This window comes from Mauremys reevesii, linkage group 7, assembly GCF_016161935.1.
Source record: "Mauremys reevesii isolate NIE-2019 linkage group 7, ASM1616193v1, whole genome shotgun sequence".
Lineage (NCBI taxonomy): Eukaryota > Metazoa > Chordata > Testudines > Geoemydidae > Mauremys > Mauremys reevesii.
Window position 1 is genome coordinate 108,932,336 of NC_052629.1, and position 27,508 is coordinate 108,959,843.

At 44.6% G+C, this 27,508-nt stretch overlaps 1 protein-coding gene across 2 annotated transcripts; it reads left to right on the top strand.

Moving 5' to 3' along the window:
* Nucleotides 1-1,253: 1,253 nt before the first annotated feature.
* LOC120369493 (protein SSUH2 homolog) lies at nucleotides 1,254-26,289 on the top strand. Of its 2 annotated transcripts, none has more exons than XM_039482847.1 (13): nucleotides 1,254-1,416; nucleotides 3,807-3,871; nucleotides 5,962-6,069; nucleotides 6,573-6,651; nucleotides 7,675-7,804; nucleotides 9,406-9,466; nucleotides 11,078-11,202; nucleotides 18,415-18,477; nucleotides 19,109-19,191; nucleotides 19,597-19,689; nucleotides 20,912-21,017; nucleotides 22,956-23,063; nucleotides 23,711-26,289. In XM_039482847.1, the coding sequence occupies exons 1-13, from the start codon at nucleotides 1,391-1,393 to the stop codon at nucleotides 23,849-23,851; spliced, it is 1,188 nt and encodes a 395-aa protein (XP_039338781.1). In that variant the 5' UTR covers nucleotides 1,254-1,390; the 3' UTR covers nucleotides 23,852-26,289. The 2 variants fall into 2 exon arrangements, with proteins under 2 accessions (XP_039338781.1, XP_039338782.1); XM_039482848.1 differs by having other exon boundaries at nucleotides 23,955-26,289.
* The last annotated feature ends 1,219 nt before the right edge of the window (nucleotides 26,290-27,508 follow it).

Genomic DNA, 27,508 nt, shown 5'->3' on the forward strand with positions numbered 1-27,508 from the left:
AAAATAATTTATAATTATTATGGAAAAGAAAATTAATCAACCCCATGACAGGGGTCCTTGGTCATACAGACCCAAATATTCAGTAACAATCATTTTGAGAGCCTCAATTTCTGACTTAAGTAGGCACTCTCAATTTGAGCCACTCCAAATTACTGGACATGTTTGAAACCAGAAGCCATGTTGTATAAACTGTGTATCTTCCATCACTATCCAATTACTCACCAGCACCTCTGGCATGATTCCAAATCTACACTTCATGCAGTACTCGTACTGAAGCCAGTGAAAGTTCCTAGCATGCAATGACAGTGGAATCAGGTCCTGTGAGAGCATGCTAGGGAGTGCAGCACTGAAAGAGTTAAAAATATTCTAGGAATCCCCATGTAAATACTTTTAGGGATCTCCTTAGAAAAAGTATTTGTTCTATACCTCTGAATCAAAATCCAACAGCTGACAATAACCTCCTAGCAGCTGTGTGTGTGTGTGTGTGTGTGTGTGTGTTATTGATGCAGAACAAGCGATTTTTTTAAAAATACACAGCCCTTAGCACCAACACCATCAATCTTCACAGTGACCAAGTGGTGTCCCTAGAGGTGTGCATCTGAGTGGCACAAGAGAACTCAGCACATAAGGGCCGAGACCACTCAATGCCAATGACACTATGCATTTTGACGCTGTACTTGTTCAAAACATCAGCGGCAACCACAAACTTTCCACAATAAATATACCAGCAAAGTAACAGCTGCACCCAGGATCGGCACCGCTAACTTCTGCACCTGGGATCAGGCACTGTGACATCCACACTCAATAAGAGACTAACATCTGGCAGAATTCAGTGCCCTGGTTGGTTTAAAGTAATGGAGGAGGACGCACTACCTACATATTTACAATATTTTATTAAAGCTAACGTTAAAATTGTATAATACACAGGTTGAGAAAACATACAAATAATACATCTGGGTATAGTGCTTGGATTATCCACAAAGTTTGTTTTTAAAAGTCATATGGTACAGAGAGTACACAATCAGCAATAACCCAGATTTAGGTGAATACATTTAAGAATAAAGTTTAGCTATTAGCAGCCAAGCATTCGGGTACAACCCTCATGAAAAGTTGTACAGAGAGTTGGTTGTGGAAAGCACAATATATCAATGCCTGAAGATTGTCCCTCCCCTCAGGCATTGTGAATTAGGGTAAATATTTACACTTTAAATGCTCCAGGCATCAGCCTCTGCACAGACAGCCAGTAACTTCTCCAACCAAACCAGCAAACGAAGGGTGCGGAGGACGTAACCGAAAGCAGGGGGCTGGCTTCCCCCAAGGAAAAGTTGGGTGTGGGTGGGGAGGCGAAGCGGAGCAGCCCAGCACCAGCGTTCAGGACCCCCCGGCAGCGATGGCAGCGGAGGGCCAGGCGATCAGGTGAGGGCTTTTAACTTCGCCTTCGCTTTGGGACTGGTCGGGAGACTCTGGGCAGAGCGCAGCCTGCCTGCCTTTCACTTTCGCTTCTGTTCGCTGCGGCCCTGCCTGCTCCGGGGTGGCGCAGCGGCCCTGGGAACGCACCGATCCGAGACAGCAGCGACTGGGGGACCCAAGGGACCCAGAGATCTGGTGCGCCCAGCGGTCCCCTCCATGTGACGGTCCCATCATCACCCCTCTGCTCCTCCTCCGGTCAATACACACATCCCCTGGGCTGGGGCCGCACAACGAACCGGGCATTCGCGTCCCCCAGGGCGCGCCCCGGGAAGCAGGACGCGCACCAGGATCAACCGCGCACAGAGCAGCCCAAAGTTTTCCCCAGGGGGAGCGTGTCTCAGCCTCGTGTAGCCGGGCTTCGGTGTTAGCTTGACTAGGAAGTGGGAGGGGTGAGTGGGCCACAGGGTTTTAGCTACGGAGTGGGTGATCTAGCCGAGTCCTCCCCCTTTTCTCCCCAAGTGATAAGTGTGCCCGAAAGATCTGGGGCCAGATCCACTGCTGGGGTAAAGCAGTGTAACTCCATTGAAATACATGACTTACAGCAGCAAAGGTTCTGGGATTTTTCTCTTTCCCTCCTGCCATTCAGCTACTCTTCATCTAGGTGCTGATCTTCGCCCTTGGACGGCAAAGAACTAGCTGGTTCTGTGAAGGTGCTATCAGCTGTAGTCAATAGATACACTGAGCTGCGACTTGTTGCTTGTCAAGTGTTGACCATGAAACTATAGAATTACTTTACCTCCATTAACGTATTATTTGGCTCCTAATTTTGCTTACATAAAGGTGGTTTTGCTTGTGTGTTAAGTTTCTAATATAATAATTTTTAAATGCTTCCTTCAAACAGTGAGAAACTTTCTCACTTTGTGGACAAGCTTAGTGATTCTATAACACAGAAATTAAGACATGCAAAATGTCAGTGTTATTGCACAGGCTAATAAGACTGATTTGGTACAACTTTCCAGTGCAGATCAATTTTTTCAGACAGATTTTACACCCCCAAAACCAGGTGTCAGCAGGGAAATGCAAATGAAGGCTTTTGGTGGAGCATCTTGAGTGGTATGTCCAGAGGTGAAAGTAAGCCGGTACGGTCTGGTACAGCGTACCGGCAGGAGCCAGTATGCCATGCCGGACTGCACCGGCTTCCGCGGTGGGGAGTGAAAGGGCTCTGGGTTCCCCACCACAGCGGGCAGCCCAGAGCCCCATAAATCCCATCCGCGGCTCCAGTGGCAGGGCTGGGGCCGGATTTAAAGGGCTCTGGGCTGCTGCGGCTGGACTCTGGGCTGCCGCGGCTGCGCCCTTGGCTCTGGTGGCTGGGCTGGGGCCGGATTTAAAGGGCTCTGGGCTGCCGCGGCTGGACTCTGGGCTGCCGCGGCTGCGCCCTTGGCTCTGGTGGCTGGGCTGGGGCCGGATTTAAAGGGCTCAGAGCTCCCCCGGCTGCGGGAAGCCCAGAGCCCTTTGAATCCCGCCCGCAGCTCTGGCAGCCGGAGCTGCAGTGGGGATTTAAAGGGTCCGGAGCTCCGCAGTGGCAGGAGCCCCGGGGGGCTCCCAGCCACCTCTGCAGCTGGGAGCCCTGAGTTGATTTAAAGGCCCTGGGGCTCCCAGCCACAGCCAGTGCCCCAGGGCCTTTAAACCTTGAGAGGCACCGCCTCTTCTGGTTGAGGCCACGCCTCTACCGGTTGAGGCCACGCCCTCCTCAGGACTCCGGCAGTACCAGTAAGTCCTGTAAATTACTTTCATCCCTGGGTATGTCTATAATTTGAGGTCATTTGTGATCTCGAAAATATTTCCCAATAAAGAATGGATATTAAGTAGCATCATAACGGCCTTTTGGAATTTATGTAGGAGTATCCATCAAGCTGAGTGTGTCATATTGTTTTGCAACCTAGGTTCAGTGGTCTGCTAACTAAAATCATATCTTGGCATATGAAATGCAAAGCTACAGCAGTTCATGCCTTCTCAGTTATAAAGCATATTCTAGACTGGTACGGCCAGGGTGTTTTAAAGGGGAAAAAAATGTCTCCGTCCAAATTAGGCACAGTGGCTGAGATTTACAAAAGTCAATGCATAAATTAGTTACTCAAATCCTGATTTAACTACCTAAGTAAGTGGCCTGATTTTCAAAAGTGCTGAGCACAAAGCACATCAATGTTTCCATAAATTCCAAAGAATCCATAAAATGTCTTTAGAGCAAAAAGATTCTTCTTGTGATCTCTCTACATTTGCCCTTCAGCATTGCTCCAGTTCTCTCATTTCTCCATGTCCACTTCCCCATTGCAATCTTTCTACCTGTTTATTCCTAAACACTCAGATTGCCTGTTTTCTTTTGCTTTTTTGATCAGAGTTTCCAGCCAGAGTTATGGAGCTGTTGATCAGATGTCTCATGCCTCTGCTGAAGGATATTTTGGTATGAAAACCCTAGCAATCAATGACTCTCATGACACTGATGTTTGCTTTGCTGGCTGAGTCAGTTCTTGTATATCAATCTTTGTCAAGGAGCTCAGAATGGACCCAGTCTAGGGTTGCCAACTTTCTGATCGCACAAAACTGAACACCCTTGCCCCACCCCTTACCCCGCCCATTCCCCAGAGGCCCCACCCCTTCCCCAAGGTCCCATCCCCCACTCACTCCTTCCCCCTCCCTCTGTTGCTTGCTCTCTCCCACCCTCAGTCACTTTTACTAGGCTGGGGCAGGGGGCTGAGGTGTGGGAGGGGGTGAGGGCCCTGGCTTGGGTTGTGACTCTGAGGTGGGCTGTGGATGAAGGATTTGGGGTGTAGGCCGAGGGGTTCAGAGTGTGGGAGGGGGTTCTGAGCTGGGGCAAGGGGTTTGGGCATGGGAAAGGATTTGGGGTGTGGGCTCTGGGAGGGAATTTGGATGGGGGGGGCTCAGGGCTGGGGCAGGGAGTTTGCATGTGGGGTGCAGGCTCCAGCCAGGTGGTGCTTACCTCAGGCAGCTCCCGGTCAGCGGCACAGCAGAGCTAAGGCAGGCTCTGTACCTGGCTCTGCACAGCTTCCGGAAATGGCCAGCATGTCCTGTGGCCCCTAAGTGCAAGAGTGATCAGGAAAGCTCTGTGCGCTGCCCCCACCCCAAGCAGTGGCTCAGCAGCTCCCATTGGCCGGGAACCTCAGCCAATGGGAGCTGCAGGGGCGGCACCCACGGGCGTGGAGCCACCTGGCTGCCCCTGCGCGCAGGATTAGGGTTGGACATGCCGGCTGCTTCTGGGAGCCGTGTAGAGCCAGGTAGGGAGTCTGCCAGCCCTGTAGTGCCGCCAACCGGACTCTTAACAGCCCGGTCAGCAGTGCTGACTGGAGCTGCCAGGGTCCCTTTTCAACCGGGTGTTCCTTACTTGAAGTCAGTGGGAATTTTGACTCCACAGAAGGAGTGCGGAGTCATGAAGAGATTAATGCACAAATTGCATAATGCATTGTCTTCTTAAATGCTAATTTCTTACCATTTTTGTGAATAAATGCCAAATCTAGTTAGTTAATGGGAAGCAGCATAAAGTAATGTACATTCCTTCCTGCTGAGTGAATTGTGTTTGTGGTTCAGCAATTAAAATGCTTGCAATTAAACAATTGCAAATTGAACCACTATGCTGAAATTCAGAATGAGAGAGTGCAAGAGACTTTCATTTCTTCAGAAGAGCTCAGTTCTCTGGTCATAAGGATCTATTTATTTTCTTTCCCTCCATCTTCAATTCCTGCTTGTGGTAGATAACAAGGGTAGGCATGGGTCCCTCTAGAGTTCCTCAGTGTCATTCCTGAAACAGTCTTGCTACTACTGAGTAATATGAGTCATAGTTTGCTACAGGTGGATTCAAACAGGCTCTGAGTCCTCCTTAAATGTCAGTTTCAGCTACCGACATTCAGATTTCATCAGCCTGCACTGGTAAGCATTGATTCAAATCTCTGTCCAAAACTTTACTGAAATTTTGGTTGGATTAAAAAGAAAAAGTGCTCAGATAATATTTTCCCCTGAGTTTACTTAATCTCTGTGCTTTCTCATTCTAACTTAAGCCATAAGCAAAAGTAATGAAATACCACAGGAGAGGCTTTTGTGGTACTTCCATTGCAGTGAGAATCAAACAGAATCACAGGAACACAGATTTTCTTATAAGATTTTCAGGCCTATTTTGCAGGCTCTTATTTCGAAGAGAGTCAAGCAGACATCTCGATTCATAGGTGTTTATCCTGGCCACACCTCAAACCTTATGGAAGTTTACTCATCAGTAGTTTCCGTGTGCGTGACAGAGGTCACCCATTGCTACCATTGTTACGGCAAAACTTCCTGGCGTATCTTAAACACTTATTTGATTAAAGACCAGCAGTCTGAGTCACCTCTCGCACCAGTTTTATGCTAGTGTAGCTCTGATGTGACTGAGAGGAGAATTGGGCCCAATATAAACCATTCTGTATATCCAGGACCCTAGCTGGTTCATTGCATGTTTGAGTGAGGACATTATGACAACTTTCTATTGCTAAACTCTTTATGCCGTAGGTGCCATCGTTCCTGATGACATTACTAGTGGAAAAGAACCGTCTGCTCCCCCTGCTTATCCCATGGACGATGTCTCTGGCTATGAAGGCACAGCTCTGGGTGATGGTGGTTAGTACATAAACCCACAGACTATTCTTTTTCCTGAGACTGTCTATCTCTTTAAAAGGAAGTCAGTGTAGAGCATTTTGTACCAGCTGATTGACACTGTATTTTCTATATTCCTGAATGTAATCTTATTATCTGAGGCATTTTCCCAAGTGATAGGGTGGGAGAGAGATTCCACTGGGATCAAGCAGCTGCCAAGAGTTGTGAGTTACCCCCACCTATGCCACAACCCTCTACCCCTGCTGTGCCAAACAATTGCCTCTCTATCCCTGCTGAACTATCCAATGAATGTACCCCTGATTTCTCTCTTTTTCTCTAAAAGATCAGTTTTCCTCTGATATTTTGTGTGTGTCCTGTGCTGGTCAGAGGCTGTTCATTAGAACAAGACAGAAACCAGTGATTTTGGCCTTATTTCAAAAGCAGACAGGAATTGAAGGACAAGTAGCAAATTAGTGTGTCGCTCTAAACCTGTAAAATACCAACTTCTGCCTTTTCGTTTCTCGCAGGAGGAAAAGGTTTACCGCCTCCATCAGATCTGGTGACTGATCGCGGAGGTGGGCCCCCTCCAGCCCAAACAGACTGGAAGTAAGATGTGCTTTCAAATGTAATGATGATGATTAAGAGTTACCTTGCACCCTTTGCAAACTAAGCACAATCAACACTGCTGATGAGAGGGTGGCAGCCAGCTGGCACACTGCACACAAGAGAGCAGAGTCAATTTTTTGGCCAATGACATGGAGTCAGCAGGGTCGGCTCTAGACATTTCGCCGCCCCAAGCAGGGCGGCATGCCACGGGGGGCGCTCTGCCGGCCGCCGGGAGGGCGGCAGGCAGCTCCGGTGGACCTCCTGCAGGTGTGCCTGTGGAGGGTCCGCTGGTCCCGCGGTCCGCTGGTCCCGCGGCTTTGGTGGACCTCCCGCAGGCACCGGACCAGCAGACCCGTCGCAGGCACTCCTGCAGGAGGTCCACCGGAGCCGCCTGCTGCCCTCCCGGCGACCGGCAGAGCGCCCCCCGCGGCATGCCGCCCCAAGCACGCGCTTAGCGTGCTGGGGCCTGGAGCCGCCCCTGGGAGTCAGACACTGCTCTTATCAATGGTGCTGTGGGAGCGTTAGGCCTTCCCCATTTTCAGCTCTCCCAGCCAGCATGTGAGTGCCTACCTTACACATCAAGATATGTGTGCACAAAGCCATGATCAGCCTATGCTGCTGAGTAGATAAGCATGCACGTAGCCACGGGTGAGCAAATTCAGGGATTTTACATGCACACATCTGAGGTGCACAATAGACATAAATTTTCACATTCTCAAATACATGCTGACCTGATTGTTGAAAATCAGGACCTCACTTGTTAATGTTGCATCCTAAACACCTCTCATCCTGGGAGAGATGAAGGCTTGAGTTATCCTGGCTGGGATTTGAATCTCTAAGAGAGTCTAGGTTTTTCCAAACCTGTCATCTTACCCAGCATTTTTCTGTCAGTGCAGTGGAGTGCTATGTAAATTAGGGAAAGGCCTTTTATGGGAGAATGTGTGATGCTGGGATGTCAAAATCGCTCTGAAAATTGAAAGCCAATTTCAAACCGGTCCATGCTTTCTTATCTTTTTCTGGTAGCATTCCTGCTGTTTCAGAAGATGCAGCCAAAGAAGCTCTTATACAGTACGCAGCCAGTAAGTGCTGCTACAGCTCAGCCCCTGCCAAGGAAATGGTGTTTCGGACTCTGCAGCCATTCAACACCTACAGAGTATGTTCATCTTTTGCAGCCCAATGAGTTTGTCCACTAACTTCAGCGGGAGCTGGGCATTTCACTGGGATCAAACAGCTGCCAAGCGTTGCAAATTACTCCTACCCACACAATAGCCCCTTACTGAGAAACTCCCATTGGGATGGTGGGGCTAACTTCAGTTTGGAATTGTGTTTGCACGCTCTGAACATCTGGGGAATCATAAGGAATGTAATCTTTAGAATGACAGCAAAGAGCTACTTCCACTTCGTAGCTTTTCAATTATGGCTTGGTTTAGAATCTGGAAAATGTAGGTTCATAATTTGATTCCATTGCTATGGACCTTTTTGCCAGTGTCAAGTCTTTTAAAAATATATATTCCATTTTGATCCCTGATCCAAATAGGGTAAGGACTAGGGGTGAAAAGGTCAGCAGCCAGTCTACATAGGTAGCCACCACTACTAGAACCATTGCAGTTGCACCACCGGCAGTGAACAGTGGGCGATAGCCTGAAAAACTGACAGCACAGACAATGTCAGAGAGAGAAGCAACTTTTGGATATAGCCATTGTTAATTAATAGGACCAATCACTGAATTCCAAACAACAGCAAATATTCCATGGCGACTTGTTCTCTAGAAACCCATAGATAGATAGTGTTAGCTTAGGTGAAACTAAAGTGAAGAGAAGTATGTGGGACTAGAAGAGAGTGAGGGGATATGAGGAAAATAGCCAAATGAGAAGGTAAATAAAGAAGCAGCGAATGACTAAAATAAAAAGAAATAGGGAAATTAAATAGAGCAGGTGCAATGGTCTCATTGGCATTTTTGGTTTTTAGAGCACAGAGCAGTGGTTCTCAACCTATTTCTCATTGTGGGCTGCATATGCGGCCCACATAGTGTTACCTGGGCTGCAGATTGAGAACCACGGTGTCCCCCGCCTAACCCCACCCCCACAAGCCCCTATGCTCAGCAGCCTCCGCCCAGAGACCCCTCCACAGAGTGGAGCCAGGAGCAGAGAGCTGGCAGAGACCCCCGACCCAGCTGTGTGGGACCAAGGGGCAACCAGGACCCTGACCCCAGACCCTGCCATGTGGGGCTGGGCGGTAGCCAGCAGCCCGGACCCCAGAGCAGACCATGCGGCAGGGCAGCTGGCTGCCCAGACCCCACCGCGGGGGGTCAGGATACAGCCAGGACCTCAACCCCGGAACCCACCAGGCTGCAAGGCAGCCGGGAGCCCGTAGCCCATGGCCTTTAGCACACAGCTGTGTTGGGCCGAAGCTATGTGCTAACAGGGCCACATGCGGCCCGGAGGCTGTGGGTTGAGAACTGCTGGTATAGAGCAAATATGGGGCCTGATCAAAAGACCATTGATAACAGTGGAAAGTCTCCTGTTGACTTTGATAGACTTCAGCTCAGGCCCATAATACAGCATTCTGTGACGATACCACCTCACCCTGTCAACAGTGAGACTGGTCATTATTTTGGCTAGTGTGAATCTACTTTCTTAAACTCTAGATTGCAGTCTCAATTGGGTTTTTGTGTACACTGCATTCAATGCCCAATCACTCCCACTTTGGGATCGTTAGAGGTTTTTGTTTTATATTAATTAATTAATTTTTTAGTATCGGCTAGAGACCTTCACTGAATCCAGATCATCTGAGTGGAAGACAACACCTTACAAGGGTAAGTAGGATTCTGATGTCAAGTAAGAATCTTGTGAGATCGGCCTCTTCTATGATACAGGTCTAACTGTTGTGTTGTGCATTTCTGCCAAAAGCTAATGAAAAATGTGCACAAGAAAAGTTACCTTCCTACTCAGCTGCCGAACTGCAGTTATTAAAAATAAAATAAAACACCTGCCTGGATAAAAATACTATGACAATTCATTACACACCTTAAGCACAATAAGCCAGTTAATTTATGAACAGGGTATGTGATTTATGTAGTTTGGAAGTTGAAATAAACTAGATCCCTGAAGGAAGCGTTCTAACTCCATAGGAACGTGAACGTTCTGGTGTGTACTGGAGCTTACTGAGGACTTTGTGCCTAATTCATAGTTTTAATGTAAATGGGGGAACACTGCAGTCCATCGTAAGGCAAATGTTATAGAAACTAGGTGACAGCCAACATTTCAGCGTTATTAGGAGTTGGCAAACCAGAAGAGATTTGGGTTCTGGTAGCCTTCAAGCAACATGTCACATAGAGTTGGTTGAAATTTTTCAAAGCAAACGTTTTTCTTGAAAAATGGCCCTTTTTTTCAAAAATGGAAAATTTTGCCCCTCCCCCCGCAAATCTTTAATAACATTTCTGGTTTATTCAAATAACTGGGAATGAATCATTTTCCGTTTTCATTTTTTCCCCAATTTTTGTTTTTTCCTTTTCCTCCTCTTTTTGACAGGCAAAAGAAAAAAAAGAAAGGAATGGAGGGGGAAAAAAAGAAAGGGGAAAAAGAGGGGTGGGGGCTGATGGAGGAAAAAAAGGCTGGAGAAGGGAGAGCAAAGACCTAAGCACTGAAAATTCTTGATTTTATGAAAAATTTCAAACAAACAATAATCATTCCTTTTTGCAACTTGCAAAATGGGAGACTGAAAATTTTAAGATATTTTGCAACCTTTTTTTGCCTGGCTCTAGTAATCATGGAGGGATTTTGATTTGGGGGTTTATCAAACTGGTGTGGAGTGATTCTGTTCCTCTTGAAGGAAGCAGAGCACAAAAAAAAAAGGGGGATTTTATTTGACTGTCTCTCAGCTTAGGGATTTGTTTTTCTTTTTCATAACCACTGCCCATTCCATTCATTGGGGACATGAAGCCAAGATTTATTGTACACAATTGCTTGTAACTAGTAAGTTCCTGATCCTCTAAACACTGAGGCATTTGCTTAACTTTGCTAACCTTGATTTCAATTGGGACTACTCATAGTAGTAAAGATAAGAATGCAGAAAAGTGTTTGCAGGATTAGAGCTCACAAGAAGTGTTTGTCACTGAATTTTGGAAACAACGATTTTTGTAATCTTAATTTCTCAGAGGAAATTTGACTATGCTGCATTAACACCATTTTGGTTGAATATTTTAGCTGGATTTGTTTGTGTTTGCAAAATACTCTATAAAATTTTCCTTTTTGGAAAGAAATTATGGTTGGTAAACAATGGAACTCTTTGACATAAAAGTGGTATTTATTTTAGTTAATCACATTAACTGGGATCAACATAACAGATACAGGTGTGGCATGATTTAATTGCAGGTGTCAGGAAATACCTGGTGTTGGTACTCAATACAGTTTTGTCTCTGCTTCAGGTGAATTTGTTGACTCTTTTTTGCTTGGGCCAGCTCCTTTGCCATGGACTATACAAGTGGAAGTTCCTACCATGTTCACAGACAACATAACCAGAGTCAAAGTGCCTCACACGTCTTCATTAAAGGTATTATAATAATAGCATCATAGAATTGTAGGACTGGGAGGGTCCTCGATAGGTCATCTAGTCCAGGCCCCTGCACTCAAGGCAGGATTAAGTATTATCTAGACTCTCCCTGACAGGTGTTTGTCTAACTTGCTCTTAAAAATCTCCAATGATGGAGTCCGTGTAACAGGGTGCTCCACTCACTGTTAGGATGGCGCCTTCTCCTGGTCACTCTGGGAATAGCTCACGAGGCCCATGCTCCTTCCTGCAGTTGCATGCCATCCTCTGCCTCCCTCTCGGGGCCTGTGGCCCTTCTCTTGCTCCACGAGCTGCTGCTGCCTCTTCACGAGTTGGCCCTTTGGCCAGGTCACAAAATAGTTTCCCTTCCAGAGTTGGAAAATCTTTCCTTGCCAGCAGTCCTAGGCCGTCTTCCTGTTCACTGCCTCGTAGTGCCACTCCCTCAGTGGCTGTCAGGGAACCACTACTCCGGTTTTTGCCTCAGGGATCCTCTAGCCAGCAGTCAAGTTTTGTTCCATCTTAGACCTTACTGCCTTTCCCTGAGCCCAGTCCTGCCTTCCTGTCTTCTCCCATCACTGGTTTGCCAGCCCAAACACACCTCCCTTCTCTTGGGGAGTGACTGCAGACTTTCCCAGCAGCCCCTTTCTGCTGCCAATTTCCTGCCTTTATAGCCCCAACCCAGCTTGTTCCTCCCACGCTGGACTCCCTCACTCAGTCCAGGAATTACTTAGCCACCTGATTCTCTCAGCCGTGGCCTGTTGGGTTAGTTAGCCCCCTTCTTAGTCTTCAAGTGTGGGGTGAACTCCCCATCGCAGTCCGGTATTTTCCTATGACATCTTCAGTCACATTCTGCCATTGTTTCTATCGATAGAAATGCACCACAGAAACAAGCAGCTAGCCAACAGGTATTTTCTGATCTTTGGATGAGAGGTTAGGGTAAAGTCTTCTCAGCTCATGGCTGCTGATTTTACAGGTGGAAGTTAAATTGTCGATATTCTCACAAGGAAATGGTGGGATTTACAAAAGCACTGTGATGGCTTTGCTGTATTCTCACTGAAGTCAATGGGGTTTTTAAGAGAGAGTTCAATGGGAGCAGAGACAGGCCAGTGCTAAGTGATTTTGAAAAGCCCATCCTCCAAGAGAGAGAAGTGAAGGCAGCTGTCCCAAGCTATGTGCTGTTGCTCAACAAAATGGGTTCTAGGCTCTGACCCTGCAACCCTTACTCACGTGATTAATCCCCACTTGCCCATTGACCTCAGTGGAAATACCAGCATGGGTAAGAATTATTCACACAAGTAAAGCTTAGTAAGAGTTGCAAGATCAAGCTTTTATCAACCAAGAAGGCGTGACAGCTGTTTCTGAGTGCACAGCCACTGTGCCAGCATTTAGCCCCATTTAGGGGACTATGAGGGTATGTCTACACTACAGGATTATTCTGATTTTACATAAACTGGTTTTGTAAAACAGATTGTATAAAGTCGAGTGCACGTGGCCACACTAAGCACATTAATTCGGCGGTGTGCGTCCATGTACCGAGGCTAGCGTCGATTTCTGGAGCGTTGCACTGTGGGTAGCTATCCCGTAGCTATCCCATAGTTCCCACAGTCTCCCCCGCCCATTGGAATTCTGGGTTGAGATCCCAATGCAAAAACAGTGTTGCGGGTGATTCTGGGTAAATGTCGTCACTCAATCTTTCCTCCGTGAAAGCAACGGCAGACAATCATTTCGCGCCCTTTTTCCCTGGGGATTGCCCTGGCAGACGCCTGGGAAAATGTTTTTGACCCTTCAGGCATTGGGAGCTCAGCCAAGAATGCAAATGCTTTTCGGAAACTGCGGGGACTGTGGGATAGCTGGAGTCCTCAGTACCCCCTCCCTCCCTCCATGAGCATCCATTTGATTCTTTGGCTTTCCGTTACACTTGTCACACAGCACTGTGCTGTGGCCTCTGTCTATCATAGCCTGGAGATTTCGCGGGGCTTTTCCTGTCTACATGGCCAGTGCATCCGAGTTCAAATTGTTTTCCAGAGCGGTCACAATGGTGCACTGTGGGATACCGCCCGGAGGCCAATACCGTCGATTTGCGGCCACACTAACCCTAATCCGACATGGTAATACCGATTTCAGCGCTACTCCTCTCGTCGAGGAGGAGTACAGAAACCGGTTTAAAGAGCCCTTTATATCAATATAAAGGGCCGCGTTGTGTGGACTGGTGCAGGGTTAAATCGGTTTAACGCTGCTAAATTCAGTTTAAACGCGTAGTGTAGACCAGGCCTCAGTGTGATAGAATAGCTGCTCCATAAACCAAGGTCTGCTTTATTAGCAAGAGGCATTTTAAGCTGTTAGGCGATACCCTGAATGTCAAAACAATGAATATCTTTTCCCCAGCTTTAAATAGCTGTGGGCCGAATCCTGGGGGGTGCTGCTATCCTGTCTCCACCGACGTTGCAGGCACACAGCCCCGCTCAGGATTTGGCCCTGTAGTGGGAAACATATGGACACTTATTCATGTTTTACGATGGAGGTAATTTCTGTGATTTGATACTGGGCCATTTGTATTTTTATGACGCTGGCTCTTGGTGGGTATCTGTCTTCAGCAGATACAACAGCAAAACAAAGGGAGTTAATATGCAGTTTGTTTTCCTAATGAGCTGGTGTAAAATTGGAAAGGTGCTCACAAAGTGCTGTGTGCTCGCTAAAGCTGCAGTGTGCTAGGTGCTGAGATTCAGTTTGCAAAACTTTCTACTCTGAGCACACATTTAAATACTAGCTAGAAGGACAGACCTTATTTGCAGAGACATGGAGCAGCCACTCCTTCCGTTGACTCTGATTTGAATGGAAGATTAGACCCAATATGTTTCATTTCCCCCTGCAATCTACACACATATGTACTTGGGTACCACTTGCACCTCTCAAGTCAGTGGGAGTATTTTGCCATTGACTTCGGTGGCGCACGAGCAAACTTATAATGCAGTGGTACCCAAACTTTTCACTGTGTGCCCTTCCTAACCCCTGCTGTGCCCCCACCCCCAAGCCACGGTTAGGAGCAGGGTCGGGAGTGTGGCCACAGTTGGGGCCGGGGTCGATGCTGTGGCCGGAGTTGTGGCTGGGCCGAAAGCCAGGAGACGAGGCTGGGGCTGCAGCTGGGGGACGGGAACCAGTGGCTGAGGCCAGGAGCTGGGGCCGGAGCAGAGCTGGGGGCCCTGCTGCACCTCCTCAAATGTTTCTCTGTGTCCCCCTAAGGAGGCGCCCCACATTATGGAGACCACTGTTATAATGGGGTCACATTTCATTTACAGAGACTGAAGTGACGCCTAAGGCAGCTTTAAGTTACTTTTGCACCTAATAAGAACATAAGAACAGCCATACTGGGTCAGACCAAGTATCATGTCCAGTATCCTGTCTTCCGACAGTAGCCAATGCCAGGTGCCCCAGAGGGAATGAACAGAACAGGGAATCATCAAGTGATCCATCCCCTGTTGCCCATTCCCAGCTTCTGGTAGACAGAGGCTAGGGACATCATCCCTGCCCATCCTGGCTAATAGCCCATTGATGGACCTATCCTCCATGAATGTATCGAGTTCTTTTTTGAACCCTGTTATAGTCTTTGCCTTCACAACATCCTCTGGCAAGGAGTTCAATAGGTTAACTGTGCATTGTGTGAAAAAATACTTCCTTTTGTTTGTTTTAAACCTGCTGCCTATTAATTTCATTTGGTGACCCCTAGTTCTTGTGTTATGAGAAGGAGTAAATAACACTTCCTTATTTACTTTCTCCACACCAGTCATGCTGAAAAATTCTAGTCTTATTAATCTCTCCTCATATGGCAGCCATTCTATACCCCTAACCATTTTTGTTGCCCTTTTCTGAATCTTTTTCAATTCCAATATATCTTTTTTGAGATGGGGTGACCACATCTGCACACAGTATTCAAGATGTGGCCATACCATGGATTTATATAGAGGCAATATGATATTTTCTGCCTTATTATCTATCCCTTTCTTAATGATTCCCAATGTTCTGTTCACCTTTTTCACTGCCACTGCACAATTAGTGGATGTTTTCAGAGAACTATCCACAATGACTCCAAGATCTCTTTCTTGACTGGTAACAGCCAATTTAGACCCCATCATTTTATATGTATAGTTGGAATTATGTTTTCCAATGTGCATTTATCAACATTGAATTTCATCTGCCATTTTGTTGCCCACTCACCCAGTTTTGAGAGCTCCCTTTGTAGCTCTTCGCAGTCTGCCCGGGACTTAACTATCTTGAGTAGTTTTGTATCATCTGCAGATTTTGCCACCTCACTGTTTACCCCTTTTTCCAGATCATTTATGAATATGTTGAATAGGAGTGGGCCAGTACAGACCCCTGGGGGGCACCACTATTTACCTCTCTCTCCATTCTGAAACCTGACCACTTATTCCTATCCTTTGTTTCCTATCTTTTAACCAGTTACCAGTCCATGAGAGGACCTTCCCTCTTACCCCATGACAGCTTACTTTGCTTAAGAGCCTTTGGAGAGGGACCTTGTCAAAATCTTTATGAAAATCTAAATACACTATATCCACTGGATCCCCCTTGTCCACGTGACTGTTGACCCACTCAAAGAATTCTTGTAGATTGGTGAGGCATGATTTCTCTTTACAAAAATCATGTTGACTCTTCCCGAACAAATTATATTCGTCTATGTATCTGACAATTTTATTCTTTACTATAGTTTCAACCAGTTTGGCCAGTACTGAAGTCAGGCTTACTGGCCTGTATTTGCCTCGGTCACCTCTGGAGCCTTTTTTAATAATTGGCGTCACATTAGCTATCCTTCAGTCATTTGGTACAGATGCTGATTTAAATGATAGGTTACAGACTACAGTTATTAGTCCTGAAATTTCACATTTGAGTTCCTTCAGAACTCTTCGGGGGGAATACCATCTGGTCCTAGTGACTTATTACTGTTTAGTTGATCAATTTGTTCCAAAACCTCCTCTAATGACACCTCAGTCTGGGACAGTTCCTCAGATTTGTCACCTAAAAAGAATGGCTCAGGTTTGGGAATCTCCCTCACATCCTCAGCTGTGAAGACCAATGCAAATAATGCATTTCATTTCTCCGCAATGGCGTTATCATCCACGAGTGCTCCTTTAGCATCTTGATCGTCCAGTGGCCCCACTGGTTGTTTAGCAGGCTTCCTGCTTCTGATGTATTTAAAAAAATTTTTGCTAATACTTTTTTTGCTAATACTCTGTCTAGCTGTTCTTCAGGTTCTTTTTTGGCCTTCCGACTTATATTTTTATACTTCATTTGCCAGAGTTTATGCTCCCCTGTCTTTGACCAGCTGGGGACATCCTCAGCCTCAGGGCGGCCCTAATTTGAACTGAGCTGTGTAAATTTCCTTCCCTAATGGGCTATTATGATAGCTGGGGCAGGGGAACATGGTAGCCACTTTCACTCCTCAAAGAATCCCTCTGATGCCACTCTGCTGTGAGGGCTTCAGTGCGGAGTGGAGGGGAAGACGCATAGAGCCAGTTATGCCAGTATTGCACCATCAGCCGGTTACTCCTACACCAGGAGATACCCCATTCCCATTTAGGGTTCTTAGGACAATCATGAATCAAGCCCAATGTGCGTATATATGGAGTGTAAAAGCTAATATAACATAGCTGATACTTACCTCCTTTGTAAAGTGTTCTTAGATCTATGAGGGAAAAGTGCTATATAGGAGTGAGGTATTATTTCAGAGAGAGAGAGAGTTTGAACCTACAGGATTGGATAAGTTTGTTAAAGGTATGTGGCAGGTTTAGGAGCTTTTTTATATCAAGATGAATTAGCGCTATCAGAATCCCAAATAATTTAATTATAAGCAAGAGAGTTATTTGTTTTTTAACGTTTTAATTTCTATTTAAAATTGTTATCCAAATATGGAAGCATCACTTTCTGCTTCCCTTGAGCCGTTTTTTGGTGTTTTGTAAAATCGTGCCCAAGAGGGATTGGTATTTTGTGAGGAAAAGCCCTGTCTTTTGGGAAAGCCGTGCTACAGTCCAGGAAAAGAGATGCTTTGGGACATTTTAATAGGATGTGATTTAATAGATGTTTTTCTTTCCCTTGCTTCTGTAATAAGAAAGGAATTTTGAGAGAGTTTTCTCACTTTAAATATCTGACCTCTTCCATCATTTAAACCTTACTTCTTAAAGGTGGGGAGGAGTGAGAGGGCGTAAAATGGGCAATACACAGCCATGAAGAAAGACCAAGAGCAAACTGAATAGGAGTCTAATATATGCTGTGATATGGAAGGTATTATGGGTAAAGCAAGTGAACTGGGGATCGTTACTCCTGAGTGCTAGTCCCAGCTCTGACAGTCTCACTTTGGGCAAGTTCTGCTCTGTGCCTCAGTTTACCTATCTGTTACAATAATCAATAAGTGCTTCATTGTAGTCAGGAATGTTTGAATTCCAGTTATCCCCTTATATGGAAAGAAATGAACTGACAGAGTCACAGGACATGGTATCCTAGTTTAATTTATTTCTGTGGGTGTTTTCTTTGGAAGGGAAATCAGAATCCGTAAGCGAAGAGCAGCTTGTAACTCACAGATGTAGCCCTGCCCGATGAGAGCTCCAGCATACAGACTGAGCATTCGTGCTCTCACATAGACTGTTCCCTTCTTGCTTCTCTACCACCTGTGCTAATACTGGTTTATCATGATTTTTTGTCTACACCATGGCTCTCACTATTGCTACCACAAGGTCTAGTTGAACCAGTGTTATCACTGGTGACAGTTTCGCCTCCTAAAATTCCCTAGTGTAAACATGGGCTGAATGTTTTAGCCTTAATTCAAAAAAATTATAGAAGTGCTTATATGGGCTGTCATTCAAAATCACTCTCCCACGTGATTGGATGGACCTTGGGGTGTTGGCACCAATGAGCTTATAGCTACTTTGCAAAACAAAAGACACACTTAATATCTTCTCTCGCAATTCCACCTGTAGAAGGGTGGTTGTAATTTGGCTGTAGGTAGCTTTAAGAACCTTGAATGAAAGGCCTTATAAAAGTGTAAAGAATGAGGTTTCTCTAGAATGTTTCCATAAAAGAAGAAAAAAAAATCCCATTGTCTTGTTTTGGAGGGGGGATACCAAGAGGTGTCCAGGTAGTTACATAAACAGCTACATTAAAGAAATGTCAAACCACTGGCTGCCTTTAAAATTTCTCCTTTGATTTAAGGGCTGCCATAATTGTCGATGTTCAGGTACAATTCCCTGCACAAAGTGTCATGGAAGAAGAAAGGTGAGTAGCCATGTATAAGGGGATCCTTTGCTTAGGACTGAATTCATTCTGGGGAAAGGTGTCGAGATAAGAACCAGGCAAAGATGCCGAAATCAAATAGCTTTGGGAGGTTAGAAGGCGAGTGAGGTTGGCAGTGAAGAGTTCACAATTGGATTGTGCTCTGTTTTACAGCATTTATTGTTATTTATTATTTGTATTATTGTAGTGCCAGGGAGTCTCTGTCATGGACCAGGACCCTATGGTGCTAGGCACTGTACGGACACAGAACAAAAAGACAGTTTCTGTCACAAAGAGCTCACAGATCTAAGCATCTCTCAAGCAGTTCATGGGACTAACTTGTGTAGTCAGGTGCTGAGTGCAATGGAGGTTTGTGGAGTAGGGCCCTTAAAGATTAATTTATGCTTATTAGGAGTGCTTTGGTCAAACACATTACAGGACTCAATACAGGGGTAACTCTGTGAAATTCTGTGGCCTGTGTTATACAGATTAGAAGATCTAATGACCCCTTCTGGACTTAAAGATCTATTAAAGTTGCAATCTGTTTTCCACGTGAGGAAATGAAGGTTGCAACAGCAGCAAACTGCTCTGGCAAAGTATATATGGCTCTGAGTTTTCCATCTAATTAATGCAGGTACAGTGCTGGATTTGTCATGGCTCTGGGAAACAACTGAGTAAGGACAGGTGCACACACTGCGGAGGTTCTGGACGGAGCAGGTGAGTCAATACTCAAGGAGAAGCCAACCTGACAAGTCCATATTTTAATTAGCATCAGCCTCAAAACTGTGGCTCGTTGACAGCAGGGGTGGAATATGCTACATTCAGGGACAGTTCAAGGTCAGATTCTTAGGTGGGCTCAGCTAGCCAACGTAGCTGTACAAGTATTGGTTGGTTTGTGAAAATGCCCCTCAGTACTTTACTGAAGTCATGTTCTTCAGTGAGACCACTCCTGGTAGTAGACACGATGGCAAATAGTAAGCCTCGGCTGGACTGGATCTCCAATGTGATGCCAAATGAAGTGTGATGTGTATGTGAGCACGCACACACACAGTGTATGTATCCAAAATCACTGTGGTAATAGTTTCTCACCATCCACTGTAATTATCATTTTTTTGTCTACAGATGCAACAGTTGTTCTGGTTCAGGCCACAAAACCTGCATAACGTGTGCAGGAAAAGGACAGTTGCTGTACTACATTGAGCTTCAAGTCAAATGGCAAGTCTAATAAAACTTTAAATAATTACAGAGAAGCTCCTTCGTCCTCACCGTGGTGCATACAGGGTTAAATCGGCAATGTTCTGACAGGCCGGACTGTGATGTATTGCTTTCCCTCGGGAAGGGGGCTGTTAGGATTTCAGGAACATTACCAGCTTCACAAAGTTGGGCTGTACACAAATCCATACCAGCTAATTATCATTTCAAAAAGTCTGTTGAAATGTACCAGAAAGCTCCAGAAGAGAGCAGCATCTTAAGGAGGGTGATGGAGGAGACAAGCTTCCTGAAAATGTACAGTAATCACAGTGAAGTTGAAAGCTTAGTTGTGGCCCCGTACTAAGATAGGATCAAAGCTATGGGCTGTGTCAGCAGCTCATCTCTCTGATGTCGTGCCAGCAACAAAGAAACTTAGGTTAGGACTGGACTCAGTATCACATCACTGGCTGTTTAATCATTGATGCCTATTTAAGGAAGAGCCACAGTAGAGAATAGGAGAGTTGTTTCCTGCTTATTTAATTAATGAGATCCTTGTTGTTCTACACTGCATTTCATATGAAGGAGAAAAAATGTCCTTCCCTGATTCAATGACCAGGGTAGTACATGGAGTACCAGACGGGGTGGTCTAACAAGTGACTTGCAGAACAGCAGTTTTACCTCTTGCTTTGTATCCTGTCCCTTTGCTAATCTACTGTAGCGCAGTATCTTCTTCGACTTTTCAGGCCCCAGATTGGGTTAGAGTTCCCAGATTGTTTTACATTGGTCTGAATTAAACCCCTGTTGTCCTCTGTTGGCCCAGTCACCAACTTAAAAATGTTCTGCCGTTGTTATTTTAATAGTTGTAATTTTAAAAGGCATTTCATTTTAATATCACTTGATGGGTTTTGTAAGAGGATTGTTCCAAAGAACAAATATAAATAAACCATCTCAGCATTTCAGTTGGATCCACTACAACTGGAATTTGAATGCCAAAGTCTCAAAGTTTGCATTTTAGCATAGCATGCCTCCATATTATCATTAGAAAAGTACAAAGAATACCATGTGTTATATTTAAAGCTCTACCACCAGGAACCTCAGTACAGATCAGAGAACTTATTTAACAACTCTGCCTTGTGGAGTTTGATGTTTTTGTAGCACAAGAAACACATAAAGAAGGGCCCTCTAAAATCCATTTGAGTAAGGGGAGGTACAATAGGTGGCAATATTTGTGTCCTTGTTCTTATAGGAAGAACAACATTTTTGAATACGTGGCGGACCAAAGATCTGGGTTTCCTGCTGATCTCTTCAAGGAGGTCACTGGGCAGAAGATGTTTGTTGATGAACAGTCCATGGTAATGAAACTCTAGACTCTATCACCTCTTGAAGTAGCAAAATGACAGGTCTGGAAACAGAACAACTCACATAGCCTGAAGTGGAGTTTACTAAGAATTTAAAGTATCAAAAGAAGAAAAAGATGTTTGAGAACACAGCGCTCTGTTTTTCTGGTTATTAATGTAACTAAATTAGTTAATTCTCAAATGTCATCTACAGTAGGATTTTCCTTTTATGAAAGGACTCAGGGCCAATTGCTGGTTTGGGATATTTTGTGTGTGTATCAATTCACCTCTTTGGCTTGATGACCAGAGGTGCTGCTCACCCGCAAATCCCAAATGAAGTCAATGGGAGTGAGAGATGTTCAACACCTTTTACTATTCAGACCAGGGAAAAGTCCTGTAAATCCCTGCAACATGGATCTCATTATATTTCCCACAAAAATGGGCCAGATCCTCTGTTGGCATAAACTGGTGCAGTTCCAATTTAAGCTGTGCTAATTAACACTAGCAGATAATGTCGTCCCATTTCTACACCTGTGGATGGAAAGCCGCACTTTCCCTGCATTTAGCCTGTCGGTCATATATCTATTGGGCTAGCAGTGTATGGGTTTATGGTCACTGGGCTCACATAAATTCCCAGAGCTCACACACAAAAAAATAAATTTCAAATATATTTAGTTACATGCAGTTTACATTAGAGATGGTCCCAAAGAAAAAACCCAGACCTAAACAGCATCCGGCTTGGTGATGTTGGAAATCCAGATCCAAATTTTGCAGCTTTGTTCCTCTCACGGTTACATATTTGCAGGAGCTTTTAAATAGCAAATATAAACGCAATGTCTTCTGATCTTCCTGGTGGCTAACCCTGTAGAGGTTCTCCAGGGACCAGGCACCCCTGCATAGCATCTATCATAGTTTGTTAATCTCAGACTGGTTCTGTGTTTGAACCCATGTCTGGGGCTTCTAGGTGCTGCCATAATACAAATAATAATAATAGCAGCACTCGTGTTTGAGGTGGCTTGGTATTTCATAACACACTCCAAGTCCTTCTTAACCACCCACTTTTGGAGGAGCTACAAAATGGATGATACATATTGATTTCCTGCAGGGTATATTTGGAGTTGATTGCAGTGATTCTTGTAGATCCTGCCAAGGAATCCACAATCAAGTGCAATTAGGTGACTACCCTGGAAATCCAGAGCATATTGCTTTTCAAGATTTAGCCCATAGGGTTTGTGTATACTTTTTGCCCCCGTGTAGATGGTGTAAGACATGGCTTGCACTAGTGTGACTAACCCCCTTTTGAAACCTAGCACAGACAGGCCCTTAGTTTTTAGCAACTGCAACACCTAGCAGCAGTGAAGACTGCTGAAAAAGATACTAGGGAAGAATGCTTTTGTTTTCTTTACAACTGGCACAAAATGTCCTACAAAACCATACTCACGTGAGTCGCTTTTCTTTATGCAAGCAATTCCATTGACCTCACTGACCAGATCCTCATTGATGTAAACTGGCATAGCTCCATTGAGCTGTTCCACTGCTGTGAATAAAGATTACTCATGTGAGTGAGGGTTTGTCTCCACTGCGACACTCAGGAAAATTAATCTGAATTGACTATGGGTTAAATTTTAAATGGATTAGTTAAACAGCATTAAAGCCCTGTCTGAATGTTCTGTAATTGAGAACTGAAGTGGCCTTAATTCACTCTGGAAGTGAATTAAACTAAACCGAATTACAGCCACTTTAATTCTGAATTACTGTGTCCACACACAGGTTTAATGAAGTTTAACATTATCCACTTAAAATTCCCACCTGTAGTTAATTCAGATTAATTTTCCTGAGTGTCCCTTTGGAGATAAGTCCCGAGAGACCTCAGGACTGAGATGGGCCTGATATTTGGAAGTAATTGTGATCTCCTTCCTATTTGTGTGTCTTAAATGTTTTCCATTTCTCCAGGTTTACCCTGTTGTGAATTTTCCTGATCCTTCCATAAGTCAGGCTTCCCAAAATGCTCTTGTGCAACATCACACTCAGTTTGCATCCACATCTCGTGTACTGAGACAGGTGAGTGCACTGCAGCCCACGTCTAACAACAGGAGGCAAAGCAACTAGTTTGTGGACGTCAGATTGTAGCAGCTTAGCATTTATGCAAGTCTCACTGTGCCCTTTTTTACTGGACCATTTGAAACCATTCTTCAAGCACCAGCGCAAAAGACTTTCCATTAGGTGGATAATGACTATTAACATTAAAGGGACTGGATTTTCTTACGTGTCTGCATACCAAGACCTTTAAAACATCTTTAATTTGATTTAGAATGGGGGTGGGGATGGGGGGGCGAGTGTAATAATAAAGAAAAATGCAATATTATTAGAATTGAGCATAAGAGAACTGCCAGCGAGATAGAACATGGTACTGGGAGATAGGAACTCCTTGGGTTAGAATCTCAACTCTGCCATTGATTGCCTGTGGGTAGGTCAGCTCCTGGCTCTATGTGCCTCAGTTTCCACACCTGTAAAATGGGACTTACCGTGCTTTCTTACCCAGGGGTGTGGTGCGGATTAATTATTTAATGTTTACACTGGTCTTCAAACATGCAAAGCGCTACATAAAGTGCTTTTGAGAAGGCCACCAAGAGAGCTTACAAATAGTCCTGTATTGTATAGATTTAGCTTCATTATCCTTGTATTTTCTGTCTCTCTCTTTATTCCAGAGGCAAACTATTGAGCTGATTCCTCTTACTAAAGTGGAATACGAATGGCAAGGGAAACGGTATTCCTATTATGTGTATGGAGATGAAAATAGGGTGTATGCAGAGAACTACCCCAAAAAGTGCTGCTGCTCCATTATGTGACTGACTGATCTCTTCTCAGAATGCCAAGGCCAATGGCTGTTGTCCAGAAACATACAAAGAAAGGATTAATCTAGTACTATTTTTGTTTTGTTTTGGTCAATAGAAGTTCATTGATTTGCACGGATGGGGCAGGCTGCAGCAGGATGAAATCAGGGGAGCAAAAGGTTTGTCAAGTTGATTATTCAGTTCCAGGACTGGATCCTGTATGTATGTCACAGTTTCTGTGGGCGACTGGGGGTTTGCTGTGGCTCTCCCTGTCCCACCCTTGCCACTGGTAGAATGCAAACTCAATTTTGGATTACAATCCCATTTAGTTTCTACACTACGTGTGGGCCTGGCCTAATCTACTTTTACTCAGAGTTCACTGGGTCTCCTGGTGTTAATAAGGTCTAAATTTTTATGAGTAAGGAAATACAAGGAAAACAGGTCCTAGATCTTTGTCTTCCATTATCAGTAATAGTAAAAATGATGTGACCCAACAGTCTGCTCTGTGTTACATTAGGGAAACCCACTGACTTCAGTGAAGTTGGACCAGTGTAAATCAAACCAAATTTTGGACTGAAGGTACTAACATTGGTGTGGATCAAGCAGTGGTGGTTAGTACGTGGCTGCACTCCAGTAATGCTGACTGCACAGTTCCCTTTGTTGTTTGTGGATTCTTTTATTCTTGCCACAACTGAGAGTTCAGTGATAATATGGTACCAGGCACAAGTTGAAAAGGTTTTGCTGTGAACCTTCAGAGTTTGCGACTAGCTCAGCAAACAGCATGTGGATGGTAGTGACGCATCTGACATTTTTAGAATGTCTGTCTCCACTGCAGTGCTTGGCTTGCTGGTTCAGCCATCAATAATCTTGTCTGTGGGAAACACAGAGGCAGCATTTTAACTCTTCTAATAGAATCTCCAAATGAAGCTAAACAGAGAAGGAAATAGGACAAATTGTGGATTTTTTTTTAAATTAAGCATATAGGGCCTGACCAAAAGCCTTTTGAAGTCAATGTGAATCTTTCCATGACTTCAGTGGATCAGGTCTCTAATGCATATTGTTAATCATCCACTATCAAATTCTAATCTTTCTTGCTGCTGAGTTTTCAGCATGTTTGGATTGTACCTCATTTGCCATGTGACTGTGATACATGCACACACATCTATAGTTTCTCTTTCTGTACAAATGTCATAGTAATAAAAGATGACTAGGTAGTATTCCTGTTAAGAATAAATTTATCTGGGCAGTTGTGCCAACAACACTATAGTACTAATGCCCAAGTGATTACTTGCACGTGCTTGTCAAATCCAGTTTTTGTAGGTGGGATATAACCAGGGTGGACTGCATTGTTCTTTTAAATAGTCAAGTGGGATTTAGTGGTTGTGATAAGAGCTCCAGAGAAGCTATTTGTTCACATATCCAGTATAAGCAATGGGAGCTTAAACGTCCTCCTGTTCTGCTAACACATTGTCAGTGTGCCCTAACCTTGACCTGGAGGGATCAACTCTGGGGCTAAGATGGTAGCCCAGCTGCCATACTACTCAGTCTTTGTCCTCTGCCAAGATTATCAATAGTTCTAATTGGTGTCAGTTTATTGTTATTACTATTAGTTGTGTTGCACGGGAGCCCCACTCATGGACCAGGACCCCACTGTGCTAGCACTGTATGAACCCAGAACAAAAAGTGAGCCCCTGCCCCAAAGAACTTACAATCTAAATAAGAGTTTACAATCCAGTTTTGCTGGTGTTGTCCACTAGGAAAAGGACTGAAATCACTAACCAATTTTGCATAGGACAGGGAAAGGCCATCAGCTTTGATGACTTGGAAGTGACCTAGACGAACCAGTGCTAATGACTGCATGGGTAAAATTTTCAAAAGCACCTATGTCTCATTAAACATGGACTCCTAAGTCACTTAGGTGCTTTTGAAAATGTTACCCTATGTTTAATATTTACTTGGGTAACAGTGTATCTTACCTAATATTTTCTGAGCGAAAACTACTTTCAGACCAATTTATTGCTGCTAATGACTTCTGCAATGAGAACCCAAAGTATTAGTCACCATAAACAGAATAATTGAACCCCTGATACCAGCAGTCAGGATCGGGTTATTTTTGATGCCACTGCAAGAATCATATTACTTAGTATGTTTGTAACACTTCACCAATTATAAACAGTCAGCTTTAAATTCAGGGATGTTTAGAAAGCATCTCTTTTCTGATAGTGAATGTAAGTTCGGATGGGCAATGGATCAGAATTTAACAGACTCTGGTACCCTTTGCTTATACATCTAAGGTAAAAGAGGGCTTGTTCTGTTGTAGAATTGATACAAGTGTCTGGGGTGCAGGGGCGGCTCTACGAATTCTGCCGCCCCAAGCAGGGCGGCGCGCTGCACCACTCGCGCTGCCGGACGCCGGTCCCGCGCCTCCGCGGGACCTCCCGCAGACGTGCCGCTGGTCCCGCGCCTACGGTGGAGCTTCTGCAGGCATGCCTGCTGGAGGTCCACACGAGCCACGGGACCAGCGCACCCGCTGCCCTCATGCCTGCGGCAGGTCCAGTCGTCCCGCGGCTCCGTTGGACCTCCCGCAGGCATGACTGCGGAAGGTCCGCCGGACCCGCCTGCCGCCCTCCAGTTAAAATGCCGCCCCACGCGCGCGCTTGGCGTGCTGGGGTCTAGAGCCGGCCCTGCTGGGGTGAACATTTTGATTATAAATCTCAATGAGCTCCATTGACTTCAGAAAAATTATTCTGTATTTACATCAATGAAACTAAGATCAGAATCTGAAATTAATGTAATTTGTCTGATTTTTCAACAGCAGAATTATGTGGCTAAACTAGCTACTCCTTTGCCCCAATCCCATCTTTCCCAGATGAATGTGTACATGTGCTGGAAAAATTTGAACAGGCTGAATAATTTCAAAAATATGGATCTGAATGGTTCTCCTTGTAGTATTTTTGGATAGTCTTTGTTTTTAAAATCTTTAACCAGGACCTTTTCAGCCAATCAAATGTTATTTTTTCAAAAGTGCCTCAGTGATTTAGAAGTAGAGCTGTCTGGTGAAACTTCAAGAAAACCATAGTCCATCACATTATATAGTGCTGTCAAAATAAAAATGCTCTGCTAAATCAGGTCAATTTTGCTGGAATTTAATTGTGGAAGAAAACTGGGGAAAAATTTTGATATTTTTTGTTTTACTTTGAAATCACATTTTGTTTTGAATTGTTTTTATTTTGTATTATAAAGTTGTTGTTTTTTTAAAAAGTCAAAACTAAAACATTTTGACCCACCTGACATGGAAATTCTTCAAAATCTTCCTTTGCAAAGAATTTAAAAATATTTGGTTTGCATTCCAATTTGAAATGAAGCCAAATTTGAGATCTTGAAATCCTCTATGAAATGGAGCATCCATCCCTTTCATAGCTTTACTTAACCTAAATCCCCAAAACAGACTTAAGCAATTAAAGAACCTAAGTCCCACTGAAAGTCAATGGGTCTCGGGGTCCTAAGTCTGTTTTGAAAATGGGCCTTATGAGCTTTTGAAAATTTTACCCCAAATCTTTTCAGGGAAGAGCATAGGAGGAATATAGTTTAGGTACATATACAGATAAGCAATACAACATTTAAAAAAGAGATACAGAATAAGATTTTACTACATTATGTTCCTAGACTATA

Coding starts and splice junctions, on each gene's coding strand:
- LOC120369493 (XM_039482847.1), top strand. CDS start 1,391: ATGGCAGCGGAGGGCCAGGCGATCAG. Junction 11,203..18,414: donor CTCACACGTCTTCATTAAAG/GTATTATAATAA, acceptor CTTTGATTTAAG/GGCTGCCATAATTGTCGATG. Junction 21,018..22,955: donor TTGTTGATGAACAGTCCATG/GTAATGAAACTC, acceptor CCATTTCTCCAG/GTTTACCCTGTTGTGAATTT.